The sequence below is a fragment of the Callorhinchus milii genome, unplaced genomic scaffold (assembly GCF_018977255.1).
Source record: "Callorhinchus milii isolate IMCB2004 unplaced genomic scaffold, IMCB_Cmil_1.0 Scaffold5, whole genome shotgun sequence".
Lineage (NCBI taxonomy): Eukaryota > Metazoa > Chordata > Chondrichthyes > Chimaeriformes > Callorhinchidae > Callorhinchus > Callorhinchus milii.
The window spans coordinates 2,808,880-2,825,707 of NW_024704746.1; the positions used below are offsets into that span (position 1 = coordinate 2,808,880).

Consider the following 16,828-nt stretch of genomic DNA (forward strand, 5'->3'; position numbering starts at 1 on the left):
AGAGGAGGTCAGAGAGGTCGGGGGGTGCAGAGGAGTGGAGGGATTTGAAGACAACAGTGAGGATCTTGAAATCGATCCTCTCTGGGACAGGGAGCAGTGCAGTCTGGCCAGGACTGGGGGGATCGGGAGCGGAGTTTGGTGCGGGTGAGAATGCGGGCGGCAGAGTTTTGGATGACCTGGATGTTATGGATGGTAGTGGAGGTGAGACCGGCGAGGAGGGCGTTAGAGTAGTCCAGCCGAGAGGTGACAAAGGCATGGACCAGGGTTTCAGCGGCTTTCGGAGAGAGGTATTGGCGGAGACAGGCGAGGATGCTCGGATGCTAACGAGCACATTTTTCTTAATCTTAAGGGATAAAGATGCCTAAGAAACGAAGATCAAGCCTTTCAAGGTCAAATAATAATGCCAGATGAAAGAGAGAAGGCCGATTAAAGGAAACTGAAGGACAAAGAACAGTACAGTTGGACTTCGATGGAGAAAGGCATACGAGAACATGACAAAATGAGTTTCCCGGTCAAATCAGCCTAAAATAATTGTGTCTGACATTTGCTAGCTATCTCTCTCTTCCTCTCTCTTCCCCCTCCCCCACTCTCCACACCCTCTCTCTCTCTCTCTCTCTCTCTCTCAAAGAACAGCATAGCTGGACTTGAGTGCTGAAAGGATTGCAAATGTCTACACGAAAGCCTTGCAACAACTCAAGGATCTGCTGGATCACACACTAAACCCCTTTGTTTAATGTAGCCTTGATAGAATCTTCTACAAGCTCATCGCACACGTAGGGCAGTTTTGCTTAAGGCGTACACACAGTCTTTGTGGTGCGTTAAATGGTTCATGAGTGGTATCCCTGAAATCTACATTCCATATTGGATCCTTTGGTTGCAAGAGTAGCTGCAACGGGTACAGCTAACGTGTGTATATATGTGTATATATATATATCATATATAAAATTATTAATTAAAAATTACAAGTAGTGTATCAGTCTACCTAAATTGCCTAAATCATAATATTTTGTGGTTATAAGGTTTGTGCGTGTGAAATTTGCGCACAGCAACATTCTGCAAACAGTCAGTTTGCAGTTAAAGTGAGTGACTGATTTTATCTGGAGAGGAGGGGGATTATCAGCCAAAGAGAGAGAGAGAAACTCTCTTCTCTTTTCCAACAGGACCGGGGGATCTTTAACGTCTGCCCGAACAGGCTACAGATGGGAAGAGCTCGGTTTAACGTCTCGCCTCTGACAATGCGGCTGCCCCCAGCACTGCACTGGAGCCTGGACTGTGAGCTCAGAGTCTCCTCACAAACCCACAACCTTCCGACTCAGATGCAAGAGCGAGAGTGACCGAGCTATAGGCTGAAACCTAAAATAATCATCTCTGACATCCGCTCGCTATCTCTCCCTTCCTCCCTCTTCCCCCCCCACTCTCTACACCTTCTCTCCCCCTCTCTCTCTCTCTCTCTCGCCCCTCTCCCCCTCTCTCCCCCACCTCAGGCCAGGGGACTGAGGATCAGGTGGATGCCATTCACCGAGCGCAGCACAAGTTGGGGGATGGCAGAAGGCAGCTTCGCCTCATCCACCGCGAGCTGGAACCTGCTAAGTGTCAGCGCCGTCACAATCTTCATCTCGTTCATCGCAAATTGCTGCCCAATGCAGTTCCTGCCAGAGAGAGAGGGACGGGAGAGAGTGAGAGGAGGGGGAGAGAATTGGGGGAGACACAGAGGGAGGGAGGAGACAGAGAGAGGGGGGGAGAGAGAGGGGGGGAGCGGAGGGGAGACAGAGAGAGAGGAGAGAGAGAGGATGGGGGAAAGACAGAGAGAGGAGAGAGAGGGGGTGGGGGGGAGAGAGAGAGAGAGAGAGAGGATGGGGAGAGAGAGGGGGAGACAGAGTGGGGGGAGAGAGGGCGGGGGGGAGGGAGGGGTGCGAGACAGAGAGAGGGTGCGGGAAAGAGGGAACATGTTTAAATGCAAAACAAGAAATGAGATGCTAAAACGTTTTGAATATTTTCTCACCTCTGTCCTGCGGAGAACGGAATGAAGGCATGCGAGTGCCTGTTCATGGAATTTTCCGGGGAAAACCTTAAAGGATCAAAGATCTGGGAGGGAACAAGATAGGCAGTGCGTTACTCTGCTGCCTGGGCTCAGGTTGATTCACTCGCTCGCTCGCAACTCACCCCCAATCAATAATAATAATAATCCTTGCATTTGATAGAGCGCCTTATTACGTCGTTGTGGGGAGACACAGAGGGAGGGAGGAGACAGAGAGAGGGGGGAGAGAGAGGGGGGTAGTATACAGAATATACTGTAAAGTGTAGCGACTGTGTATTTTGTGGGCGGAACGCGGCAGCCAATTGCGTACAGCAGCGTCCCCGCAAACAGTCATGGATTGAGCGACCAAGTTATTATTGTTTTTTTTTAAAGGGATTATTAACGCCGGAAAGCAATCCACCAATCGACTAACAACTGGGTTCCTACTTACTGCTGGGCAAACAGTGACATCTGGAATAAGGAAACTTGCCCAACATTTGGCCCTGGCTGGGAATCTAACCCAGGTCCTCTCGCTTGCGAGGCGAGCGCTCTAACTAAGATGCGATGGGGGATTCCAAAAATCAACCAGAAGCCCCAGGTCTATCCCATCAAGGGCTCTGGCTTGCAGGGTCAATGGGAGCCGAGTGGGAAAAAAATTCCTTGGACCCCACAGAGTGGGAAGGCTCCCTGTTTTTCCTGACGCCAACCTCCACCGCTTGAAAATTCCCTGCCCAACCTGACTGAGTTGAAATGGGCTGAAAGGTCCTTCATCCAAATCTGGGATCTCACAGGGTTGACTATACAAATATCCTCTCTCCTACCTGCCCCACCCACCACCCAGAGAAGACCCATAATAATCGGGGGGTGTCCAAGAGTGTGTGAGAGGGGGAGGGGGCAGGTGTGGGGTTGAGACGGGGACCAACGTTACCTCTGGATTCTCCCAGACTGAGGCGTTTCTATGGAGACAGTACACACTGACCCCGACCAAAGAACCTGCAAGAAAGAGAGTCCGAATTCAGCCCCTAAACAGGGGTCACTCGTTTCCCCCGTCTTTCAATCACACCCCCACCACCCACCCACACGCTCAAGTGAGTGAGTGAATGAGTGAGTGTGTGAGTGACAAAGTGAGTGAGTGATGGACTGATGGAGTGAGTGAGTGAGTCAGCGAGTGAGTGAGTGAGTGAGTGACTGAGTGAGTGAGTGAAAGATGGAATGAGTGAGCGATGGAGTGAGTGAGTGATTGAGTGATGGAATGAGTGAGCGATGGAGTGATGGAGTGCATGAGTGAGTGAGTGAGTGAGCAAGTGAGAGTGAGTGAGTGAGTGAGCGAGCGAGCGAGTGAGCGAGCGAGTGAGTGAGCGAGTGAGAGTGAGTGAGTGAGTGAGCGAGTGAGAGTGAGTGAGTGAGTGAGCAAGTGAGAGTGAGTGAGCGAGTGAGTGAGTGAGTGAGTGAGTGAGTGAGTGAGCGAGCGAGTGAGTGAGTGAGCGAGTGAGCGACAGCGAGACCCAGACCTGCAGGGAGTGCCCTGCCGTCGGGGAAGTGGACAGGTTTGGTCAGTCTGCGGGAGATGCCAGGCACAGGGGGGTAAAGCCTCAGACACTCTTTGATGCACATGGTGGTGTACGGCAGCTTTCCCAAAGATTCCCTGCAACAGACGCCAGCAACAGTGAGACAGAGAGAGAGAGAGAGAGAGAGAGACATTAATAGGAAACACACAGCTCACATCACATTTTATTACCAATAAAACACACAAAGTGTGGTGGGAATCTGCAACTCTCTCCCCACCCAAAAAAAGGCTGTGGATTATGGCTGGATCCATTCACATTTTCGAGACGGAGGTGGAGAGATGTTTATCAGGTCAGGGGATCGAGGGATATGGGGCAAAGGCAGGTAACTTGAGATGAGGTACAGATCAGCCATGATCTTATAGGTTTTGTCCGCCAGGGAATCGAACCCAGGTCCTCTCGTTCGCTCGGCGAGCGCACTGACCATTACGCTACACAACTCCACTGCCTGACCCCTGGAGGCAGTTCACTCACCAGTCGATGTGTTGTCGCCCCTGCAGTACCTGCTGTATCTCAGCCCGGCACAGGTCCTGGTGCTGGGGGTGATTAGCCAGCGTGTGGAGAATCCACGAGATCCCACTCGCTGTCGTGTCGTGACCTTCAAACATGAAGGTGTCCACCTCAGCCCGAATCTCCTCATCTGACAAGCCCTTTCCTTCCTCATCCTGAGCCAATCAATAATCAATCAATCGATCAATCGCTCAATCAATCCACCAATCGTTCGATCAAGCATACGATCCATCACAATGTCAGCACCAACATCAACAATGTCACAACAATACGACAATAACAAGAATATAACAAGAACTCTGACTGGTTACGTCCTCTGTCACTTTGTTGTCGACGCTGTGACGCGCTCTGAGACGTATTCCCGGTGTGAACGGCACTGTGACAGATGTGCTGCTTGTTATTGTTACCTGAGAACCAGTGTGTGGGGTGTTACCTGAGGACAGGTGTGTGGGGATGTTACCTGAGGACATGTGTGTGGGGATGTTACCTGAGGACAGGTGTGTGGTGTGTTACCTGAGGATAGGTGTGTGGTGTGTTACCTGAGGATAGGTGTGTGGGGTGTTACCTGAGGACAGGTGTGTGGGGATGTTACCTGAGGACAGGTGTTTGGGAGTGTTACCTGTGTGCACAGCAGGATGTCCAGGAAATCCAGGTACCGTTTGCCACTGATCTTCTCCAGCTCTTTCTCCGACCGCAGCGCCTCCTTCCTCTGCCGTATCACCTCGTCTGTCCAACGAGACATTCACTCAGACCTCACTCTGTGCCTTGCTCAAGTCTCAGCCCGTCAAACGCACCCAGGCGTGCAGTCAAACCATCTCTCTCACCCCCACCCGACTCCCAATCTCCCTCACCAACTCGACAGCACTGGGGTTAGAGTGCAGAGCTCCAGTGGGGGAGCGAGCCCCGGCACATACACAGTGTGACTGTAAACCTCTGGGAGTTACTTTAATTGGCTGGGGAGAGTGGGGTTGCCTCAGCAGGGGGCAGCGGCGGCAGGGGGGGTTGCCGGTGACTTACCGGTGTGTCTGTGGGCGAGTCGGCAGGCCTTGCGGAAACGGTAACCATGGGGGCTGAGGTGGAAGATGAGGTTACTGTGATAGGGAAACGTGTGGAAGCGATGGTTGCACAAGTAGGTGAGCTCATACACTGCCTGGATGTACGAGTTGTTACTGAAAGACAATAAATAATAATAATAATCCTTGAATTTGATAATACAATGATATAATAAATAATAACAATCCTTGCATTTGATATAGCGTCTTATCACGGCTGCAAGACGTCTCAAAGCGCTTCACGGAATACACTGTAAAGAGTAGTGACTGCATATTTTGTGGGCGAAACGCGGAAGCCAATTGCACTCAGCAGTGTCCCACAAATAGGATTTGAGTGACTTTGTGATCAAATTTTTTTTTGAAGGCTTATGTTATTTTTATATCCCTTCAATTGTCATTGAGACTCTCAAAGCGCTTCACAGGATATACAATATCATCATAGAATCATAGAATTATACAGCACAGGAGGCCATAAGGCCCATCCATCGTGTCTGTGATGGCTTTTCCAAAGAGCTATCCAAAGAGCTACAGTACTGTAAAGTGAATTGATTGTATCCAGACAGAGTTCCACATATGTAATGCCACTTACGTATAAAACAATCGCTGTGTCTGGAATGGAGTGCGCACTGAATCTCTCTCTCTCCCTGGAGAGATGCACTCTAGTTACCTAATTCTGGAGAGTAGTGGGCGAGAGCCAAAGCTTGGGGCCTTAGAGTGTGCGTCGGGGTAATTGCTGGAGACTAACCAACTAAAACCACATAGTTTGCCATTGAGAGCACTGCCTGGCAAGCTTCCCCACTGCTTATCCAGCTAGGCCCACCCTACCCATTAGGGCTTTGGCTCAGGGCTAATACTGCAATACTGGAATACTGCGGACCAGCCTGGCTCAGGAACCGGACTAAAGACTACCACAGAGGGCTGGCTCGATCCTGCCATTCCATTGCCAAACATGTCAAGCTGGAGGCCCTTCAGCTCCGTGGAGAGCTGCTTACATTCCCCCCACAAGGATCGTCACTTCCGACAAGCGCGGTTTGAGCCCTCACAAGGCGATCAGTAGTTAAAGTATTATTTTAATAATTCGATACAGAGCCTTATCACGTCTTTGAGATGTCTCAAAGCGCTTCACAGGATACACTGAAAAGTGAATTGACTGTATATTTTGTGGTGAAATGTGGCAGCCAATTGCGCGCAGCAGCGTCCCCACAAACAGTCGTGGATTGAGTGACCGAATTATTAGGTTTTTTTTGAAGGAATTATTACCTCCGGAAAAGCGATCTACCAATCGACTAACAACCAGGTTCTTATTTTCTGCTGGGTAAACAGAGGCAGGTGGAGTAAGGAATCACGGCCAACATTTCGCCCTACCCGCAAATCGAACCCGGATCACTTGCTTACGAGGCAAGTGCTCTAACCACTGAGCTACAGGCCTCCGTGCTATTACAGGAGCTGAAATACAACAATATTGTGTCTCATTAAAGAGACCCAGCCAAGCGTGACTGGGCTGAACCTTCCCAGTCCTGCCAGCTCAGGTCTCGTGTTCAGAACGCAATGTTCCCTCTGGAGTTCGCAGTCAGCGAGAGGAGTTGGGCGAGTTATTATACAAAAAGAAAACTTTATCAGCCGTGATCCGCACTCCAAAAAAGAGGCGAGGCCAGGACTCTGTGCTGATTGGCGGAATGATCCTCAGATCACAGCACGGGCATGTTAATAAGTTTCTTTGTACAATATTTTGTTTATTTGGTGAGTGAGCTTCGCCACCGCACCACACTCTCCCTCTCTAAGGACAATTAAACCAAAACACATTGCTGAACCGTGAACGAGAGTTGGCCCCACAGACAACCCTCTCTCGCCTCCCCAGCCCCCTCACCCATCAGCACACACACACATACACGCACGCACACATACAGGAGTCCTGTAGCTCAGTGGTTAGAACACTCTCCTCGCAAGCGAGATGACCCGGGTTCGATTCCCGGCAAGGTGAAACGTTAGGTAAGCTTCTTTACTCCGCACGCCTCTGTTTACCGAGCAGTAAGTAGGAACCCAGTTGGCAGATTGCTTTCCTGGGGGTAATGATCCCTCCAACAAAAAAGTAATAATTTGGTCACTTCAATCCGCAACAGTTTGGGGGACACTGCTGCGTTTTACCAACGAATACACAGTCAGTTCACGTTACACTATATTCAGTGAAGCGCCTTGAGATGGCTCGGCGATGTGATAAGGCGCTATATCAAATGCAAGGAATATTTATTATAATCTTGGGACCAAATCGTGGACCTGAACCATGTCTTCACAACTACCCGAGCAGGTCTGGTGACTGGATAGCCTCTCCAGATACACACACATACAGACACACACACTCACACACACAGACCCACACACAAGTAATCAGACAAACATATATACAGATCCAGACACACACATTTATAGACACACAGACACAAGACGCACACATACACACTAGGCTCCAGCAGGGCAAGGCTGGCCTGATCCTAGTGACAAGTGCTCGAGCGAGCTCTGTCTTCCAGTGTCTCCTCTTCCTCTGTGTGAGGGTGAATCACGTTCCTCAGATGGGAAGTGCTGCAACACCCATCTCAGCCAACTGGGGGCTAAGGGCACAGCTCCCACCAGGAGCTCAATCCTTTCAATGATCCCTGGTGGTCATCCTGAATCCCACCTCGACCGTCTGCTAAAGGAGAACCTTCTGGAAGGCGGGCAGCCCGAGGGGTGAGAACAGAAACGACACTTGATCTTACCCGATAGGCCAGCGGAGGGGAAGTCAGGGTGGTGGAACATAAGAAAAGGAGGAGGCCATTCAGTCCCTCGAGCCTGTTCCGCCATTCTATTAGATCATGGCTGATCTGATTGGAAGTGCTGTAATCCGAATCCCAACCCATAGAGGGTCGATGGCTTGGACTCACAGAGGTGGGAGGTGGACAACCACAAGAGCTTGCATTCACACAGCGCCCTTCACGAGGGGCAATATCTTGGAGCGCTTAATAATAATAATAATCCTCGCATTTGATATAGCGCTTGTCACGTCGGGAGGACGTCCCAAAGCGCTTCACAGAACACACAGTAAAGTGAATTGACTGTATATTTGTGGGCGAACGCGGCAGCCAATTGCACACAGCAATGTCCCACAAACAGTCGTAGATTGAAAATGACCAATTTATTATTGTTTTGGGTTTTGGAGGGATTATTATTAGGCTCTGTGTGGAGTAAGGAAACTTGCCCAAGGTTTCACCCTCTGCCTGGAATTGAACTCAGGTCTCTCACTTGCAAAGCGAGTGCTCTAACCACTGAGCTACAGGACTCCATTGATGGAGCCTGACGCCGACCCGGGGGAGGGAGGAGGGACGGGGCTGACTGGAAGCGCGGTGGAAAAGCAAGGTCTTCAGTCGTGATCTAAAAGAGGGGAAGGAGGGAGGGGACAAGGTGCAGAGATTGGGGGAGAGAGTTCCAAAGTTTCGGGGCGTAGTGGCTGAAAGCGGGGAGGACGGAAGAGGAGAGACCTGCAAGTGAGAGACCTGAGTTCAATTCCAGGCAGAGGGCGAAACCTTGGGCAAGTTTCCTTACTCCACACAGAGCCTAATAATAATCCCTCCAAAACAAAACAATAATAAATTGGTCATTTTTAATCTACGACTGTTTGTGGGACATTGCTGTGCGCAATTGGCTGCCGCGTTCGCCCACAAATATACAGTCAATTCACTTTACAGTGTGTTCTGTGAAGCGCTTTGGGACGTCCTCCCGACGTGAAAAGCGCTATATCAAATGCAAGGATTAGTATTAGTATTAGAGAAGAGAAATTACTTTTCTCCCCCGTGCACTCACCTTTCTCCGAAACACAAGTGATTGTATGTACCCCGAGTCGCTAGCTCCAACTCACCTCAAGGTCTGACAGTTGCTCTGATAACTGAAGGCACATCTCATAATGTTGTCCAGTGTCAGGAGGCTGACATGTTGGTAAATCTCCAGCGAGCCGGACTCGCAGCAGAGCCTCTCCCATTTGTCCTGGCAATAAAATCAGTGTTCACACCGAGACATTACACACACTGACACTCGCACTGACACACACACACACACACTGACACACACACACACACACTGACACACATACACACACATTGACACACACAGCTGCACACATACACGCAGACACGCATACACACACAGTCACCCAAATACACACTGACACCCAAATACACACAGACACGCAAATGCACACAGACACGCAAATGCACAGACACGCAAATGCACACAGACACGCAAATGCACACAGATACGCAAATGCACACAGACACGCAAATGCACACAGACACGCAAATGCACACAGACACGCAAATGCACAGACACGCAAATGCACACAGACACGCAAATGCACACAGACACGCAAATGCACACAGACACGCAAATGCACACAGACACGCAAATGCACACAGACACGCAAATGCACACAGACACGCAAATGCACACAGACACGCAAATGCACACAGACACGCAAATGCACACTGACACGCAAATACACATTGATACTCAAATACACACTGACACCCATACACACAGACATGCACACACCGACACACACACAAACACGCAGATACATACATACAGACACGCGCACACACAAAGACACACACACACTGACCCGCGCACACACCCAGACACGAGTGCACAGACAGTCCTCGAGGACTCACCAGCATGATTTTGGTGGAATCCGCCATCACCTTGACGTAGGGCTTTAAGATGTCGAAGTGAAAGCCACGAGTCAGCAGTCGGCGATGCCGGAACCACTTCTGCCCATTGCTCACCAGCAAACCATCACCTGGTCACAGTCACAGAGAGATCCCATTAATCCAGATACTCCTGAGATCCTCCTACCAAACACCCAGGAACAGAACTCTTGGGACTTACCAATCCACGGGACAAGGAACTGGTAAACTATATCATCCTTTGGCTCTGAAAAACACGGAATCACAGAGTCAGGAAGGAGTGAGGCATAAACTAACATAGCAGCAAGATTATGACAATGGACGATCAACACTCAGGCATAGCAAACATTTTTCCCTTCTCTCTCTCCCCCCCACCACCAAAGTTTCCCAGGGATGACGTTGGAGAGAGGGGGAATGTGGCTAGGGAGCGTTCTGGAATGGAATCCGCACTCTCTCTCTCTCTCTCTCCGGAGGGACGTATCCTTCTTACCTAATTCTGGAGCGTATTAGGCACAGATTGGCAAGAGCCAAGGCTTGGGTATCCCCAGAGTGTGCGTTGAGGTAACTGCTGGAGTCTAACCAGCTAAACCCCCACAGCTTGGCCATTGATATCGCTGATTGGCAAGCTTTCCTCTTGCTTGTCCAGCTAGGACTACCCTACCTGATAGGACTTTAGCTTGACTTGAGGGGTTAACAGGAGCTGAGTGGGAGGATTCCCTGCCCCCAATAACTGTCTGCCCATCCAGGTTCTGCCGATGAGCCAGGCTGGACTGCGCTGTCATCAGCAGTGAGTGCCCTGGTACCGTGGACCCAATTGGCTCAGGAATCGGACTGGAGACCGTCACAGAGGGCTGACTCGATTCCGACATCCATTGCCAAACACAGCACCTTGGGGCCATTCAGCTCTGAGAAGACTCCAGAGTGAGGAAGAATCTCAGCCTCCTGGTCAGTGATAAGTAGCACATTGTTCGTGAACGTCATCAAGAAGACCAGTTGATAAAAACTAAAAGACCATATTATTATCTGCACACCTCCCACCCCACCCCACCAATGGCCTTGGCTCAGTCCTGCCATTCCTCACCATCCTTACCCGAGCTGTTGAGGACGGTCTTCACATAATCCGGGTGGCAGATGTTCAGGAAGGCGATGAATGGGCCGAACCACAGCGGGAAAGCGTAGGGGTAGGTGTTGGCCCAAATCACACACTTGGCCAAATCTGTCCCATCATGAGAGAACTGCAACAGATAATCCTGGCATTTGATATAGCGCCTTATCACAGCATCGAGACGCCTCAAAGTGCTTGACAGGACACACTGTAGAGTGACCGTGTATTTTGTTGGTGAAGCCCAGCAGCCAATTGCGCTTGGAAGGGATTATTACACCGGAAAAGTGATCTGCTAATCGACTAAAAACTGGGTTCCTACTTCCTGCTGGGGAAAAAGAGACGTGCGGAGTAAGGAAACTTGCCTAAGGTTTCGCCCCACCCGGGAATCGAACCCAGCTCCTCTTGCTTGTGAGACAAGTGCTCTAACCACTCAGCTACAGGACTCTACAAGGATTAGAACGGCATGAAACATCAGAAAAATATAATAATCCCTTGCATTCGCCTTTCACATTAGGAGTACATCTCAAAGCGATTCACAGGATTTTTCAGCGAAGTGTAGTGACTGTGTTTTGTAGCTGAACGCAGCAGCTAATTTGCATGCAGTGTTATCCCTGTAAACAGCCATGAATTGAGTGACTGATTTTATCCGGGGGGATTGTTGGTTAGGACACGGGGAGAGTGACAGAAACTGCCTACTCTTGTTTTTCCAAATAGCACCGCGGGATCTTTAAAGTCCGCCTGGACAGGGTACGGACAGGGAGCTTGGCTTAACGTCTCATCTGACGAACGGAGTATCCGATAAGGTAACACGGGAAAATGATTCCTTTTATTGGAAAAGGGGAAAAGATCGCAAAAGATCTCAATTTATCTGACCAATCTCGAAATCTCAATGAAAACGTTTTTCTTACAAAAACTACACTTGTTTCTTTCTCTGACATCAAAGCACTTGTGGAATTCTCAGTCTGGTTTGGACACTTTGTAGGCAGTGCTGAGTTTAATAATAATAATAATACTGATAATAATCCTTGCATTTGATAGAGCGCATTATCACGTCTTTGTTGTCTCAAAGCGCTTCACAGAATATACTGTAAAGTGAACTGACTGTGAACGTTTCCACGTTTTCACCTAACACACACACAAAAACAATCTCTCACTCGCCACCCCCTCGATCAATTTCTTTGCCAAAAATAGTTACCCGAAAATCTTCTAGTCCCTGCTGAAAATCTTGCCTATGTCTCTGTTCCACACACCCATCACTTGTCACTTCAGTCATGAAATCTAAACCATCTTGACAATTTGTTTCCAAGCCTGACACAAGCGGAAACCCATCACCGTTGCTTAAGAGTCTCCAAAACAAATTTGAGATTTCCGTGCATCACACCTACACATGGAAATCCCAGAGATAGATTGGAATGGAATGCTCTCTCTCTCTCTCTCGTTCCCTGGAGGGACGCTCCCTGCTTTACCTAATTCCAAAAGGTATTATGTGCAGGTTGGCAAAAGCCAAGGCTTGGGGGGATCCCCAGAGTGTGTGTTGGGGTAACTGCTGGAGTCTCACCAGCTAATGGAGACATGGAGGGAGAGATTCTAGTTGACTTCAGTCTCTCTGCCCCCACCGTTTGGAACTCCATCCACAGTCCCTTCACCCCGCTTCCCTCCCTCACCTCCTTCAAGGCCCGTCTCAAGACCCTCGTCTTCGGCCACATCTTCAGTCACCCTCCTACTCTCACCCTTCCCGCCCTCCACCCTTCCTGATCCCAACCCCCAGCTGAGGTCCAAATCCTTGACTGTCCAGCGCCTTGGGATGTCCTCCCAACGTGAAAGGCTCTGTGTGAATGTGAATGTAATTTGTTGCTGTTGTATATTCCATTTTATGAAGTGTAGATTAAAGCCCTGAAATTCCACCTAGTCTCAGTTGACGCGACGACGTTTGATCAACCGGTGAGCACAGCTCTGCAGGAGTTAAAAGGACGGCTAGGAGACTGTGTATTGGTAGGCAGAGGAGAACAAACAGGGTTTGGAGCCAAGAGCATAACAATAGTGATCTCCGAGTCAATGTGTGTTGAGAAATAAATAAATTTCCAAGACTCTCTGACTCCTTTCACCAGCTGTTATGAACTTGGCTTTAAACAGGTACTTAATAATAATAATAATCCTTGCATTTGATATAGCGCTCTTCACGTCGGGAGGACGTCCCAAAGCGCTTCACAGAACACACTGTAAAGTGAACTGACTGTATATTTGTGGGCGAACGCGGCAGCCAATTGCGCACAGCAATGTCCCACAAACAGTCGTGGATTGAAAATGACCAATTTATTATTGTTTTGGGTTTGGGAGGGATTATTATTAGGCTCTGTGTGGAGTAAGGAAACTTGCCCAAGGTTTCGCCCTGACCTGCCGGGGATTGAACTCAGCTTGGCTGAGGTACACACATAAGCAATGATATCTGATCAGCATGCTCCATAACACACTTATAATTGCAGCGTCAACAGGAGCTGAGGTGGGCGGAGATTAGGTAAGGCTTTGGCTAAATAGAGGCATAGGTGTGGGGTGGGGAGCGAGGAAACTTGCCCAACATTTCACGTTGCCCGGGAATCGAACCCAGGTCCCTCTCGCTTTCAAGGCAAGTGCTCTAACCACCAAGCTCCACCGTTCTTGTCGGGAGGGCGTCCCAAGGCGTTGGAAACGCATAAATATGGACAGATAACATCCAGATAGAATCGGGGGAATAAATCTCACGTTCGTAATCTGCGCCCAGGATTTTTTAGCGGAAAGGAATACGTGAGAATATACACTTTTTGTAAAGGGACACACACAAGACTGAGCAGAAATGGGAATTAATTGATGGGATACCGGGTGTCCTGACCCGGTTGGTTTGTACCAAAATCAGGACATTGTTAACAGGAGGAAGTATAACCGGTTACTCCACTTCCCCCTCACCCCCCACCACACACACACACACACACACACAACCACAGCTTTCCAGCCCTAACTCCTAACTCGTGTGCCCAGACACACACACACACAGACACACACACACACAGATAGACAGACACACACACACACACACACAGATAGACAGACACACACACACACACACACACACAGACAGACAGACACACACACACACAGACACACACAGACAGACAGACACACACACACACACACACAGATAGACAGACACACACACACACAGACAGACAGACACACACACACACAGACACACACAGACAGACACAGACAGACACACACACACACACAGACACACACACACACACACACACACACACAGACAGACAGACAGACACACACACAGACAGACACACACACACACACACACACAGACAGACAGACACAGACAGACACCCCCACACGCAGACACCCCCACACACAGACACCCCCCCCACACAGACACCCCCCCCCACACTGACCCCCCCCCCACACTGACCCCCCCCCACACTGACCCCCCCCCACACTGACCCCCCCCCCCCCCACACTGACCCCCCCCACACTGACCCCCCCCACACTGACCCCCCCCCACACTGACCCCCCCCCACACTGACCCCCCCCCACACTGACCCCCCCCCACACTGACCCCCCCCACACTGACCCCCCCCCACACTGACACCCCCCCCACACTGACACCCCCACACTGACACCCCCACACACTGACACCAGCCCCCACACTGACACCCCCACACACTGACCCCCCCCCCACACTGACCCCCCCACACACTGACCCCCCCAGACACTGACACCCCCAGACACTGACACCCCCCCACACTGACACCCCCCCACACTGACACCCCCAGACACTGACACCCCCAGACACTGACACCCACAGACACTGACACCCCCACACACTGACACCCCCAGACACTGACACCCCCCCACACTGACACCCCCCCCCCACACTGACACCCCCAGACACTGACACCCCCAGACACTGACACCCCCCCACACTGACACCCCCAGACACTGACACCCCCAGACACTGACACCCCCAGACACTGACACCCCCAGACACTGACACCCCCAGACACTGACACCCCCCCACACTGACACCCCCCCACACACTGACACCCCCCCACACACTGACACCCCCCCACACACTGACACCCCCCCACACACTGACACCCCCCCACACACTGACACCCCCAGACACTGACACCCCCAGACACTGACCACCCCAGACACTGACACCCCCAGACACTGACACCCCCAGACACTGACACCCCCAGACACTGACACCCCCAGACACTGACACCCCCAGACACTGACACCCCCACACACAGACACCCCCACACACAGACACCCCCACACACAGACACCCCCAGACACTGCCCCCCCACACTGACACCCCCCCACACTGACACCCCCCACACTGACACCCCCCCACACTGACACCCCCCCACACTGACACCCCCCCCCCCCCCGGTGGGGCTGCCTTACCTCCTGCAGGTGCCCGAGCAGCCAGTGCCTGTGGGGACCGGGGAAGGGCAGGAGCGCTCTGTGCTGCCGCCATCTCCTGCTGAGCAGCCCCGAGACCTTCACCAGCAGCGCGGCCACTCCGCACAGCGCGGCCACCCCCACCCACAGGGCCAGGGGCAGCGGGGCAGCCCCCAGCCCCAGCCCCCCACCCTCAGCCCCCATCCCCAGCCCCCAACCCCACCCTCAGCACCAACCTCAGCCCCTAACCCCAACCCCCAACCCCACCCTCAACCTCAGCCCCAACCCCACCCTCAGCCCCTAACCCCAGCCCTCAGCCCCAACCCCACCCTCAGCCCCTAACCCCAGCCCTCAGCCCCAACCCCACCCTCAGCCCCTAACCCCAGCCCTCAGCCCCAACCCCACCCTCAGCCCCTAACCCCAGCCCTCAGCCCCAACCCCACCCTCAGCCCCCAACCCCACCCTCAGCCCCAACCTCAGCCCCAACCCTCAGCCCCCAACCCTCAGCCCCCAACCCTCAGCCCCCAGCCCCAGCCCTCAGCCCCTAACCCCAACCCCCAACCCCAACCTCAGCCCCTAACCCCTAACCCCAGCCCTCAGCACCAACCCCCAACCCCACCCTCATCCCCTCAACCCCACCCTCACCCCTACCCCCCAACCCCACCCTCAGCCCCATCCCCTCAACCCCACCCTCATCCCTACCCCCCAACCCCACCCTCAGCCCCAACCCCCAACCCCACCCTCAGCCCCAACCCCCCAACCCCACCCTCAGCCCCTAACCCCAACCCTCAGCCCCACCCCCCCAGCCCTCAGCCCCTAACCCCAACCCTCAGCTCCAACCCCCAAACCCCAGCCCCCAAACCCAGCCCCAACCTGACCCCTCAGCCCCCCAACCCCAGCCCTCAGCCTCAGCTCCTTAGCCCCCAAACCAACCCCAACCTGAGCCCTGGCACTGACACACACACGGCACTGACTGGGAGGCACTGACTGACTGGCACTGAGACTGACAGTGATTCAGAGGCACTGTCACTCACTCTCACACACTCACACACACGCACTGAGACTGAGAGAGACTGTCACAGACACACACTGGTGTCTGTCACTCAGTCCCTGCTCCTCCCTCCAGCCTCGGGGTGTATTTAATTCCGGCATCATTCCCCTCCTCTCTCTCTCTCTCTCTCTCTCTCCCTCTCTCTTTCCTTCCTCTTTTTGCTTCTTTCTCTCAATTCCACTCTTCTCTTTCCATCCCCTCTCCTTCTTTCCCCTCTTTCTCTTTTCTCGCTCCCTTCTCTCCACCCCACTCCGCCCCCACCAGCCCTTTGCCCCAGAGACGTGACTTGGCTTTTATTGCAGAGAACCCGCAAACTGCCAGAAATCCTGCAAAAAAAAAGTAATTGGACTACAACTTGCATTTGTAT

General features: G+C 52.0%; 1 protein-coding gene across 1 annotated transcript; it reads right to left on the bottom strand.

Moving 5' to 3' along the window:
* Positions 1–1,432: 1,432 nt before the first annotated feature.
* Positions 1,433–15,596, bottom strand: LOC103191256 (cytochrome P450 4B1; the record flags this gene model as incomplete). The annotated part of the gene is made up of 12 exons (XM_042334933.1): positions 1,433–1,649; positions 2,003–2,085; positions 2,946–3,010; positions 3,529–3,662; positions 4,057–4,247; positions 4,712–4,818; positions 5,110–5,261; positions 9,034–9,158; positions 9,842–9,969; positions 10,059–10,103; positions 10,947–11,091; positions 15,414–15,596. Coding segments are annotated over 12 exons (1,527 nt in total), but the record flags the coding sequence as incomplete, so codon positions are not given.
* Between the last annotated feature and the right edge of the window lie 1,232 nt (positions 15,597–16,828).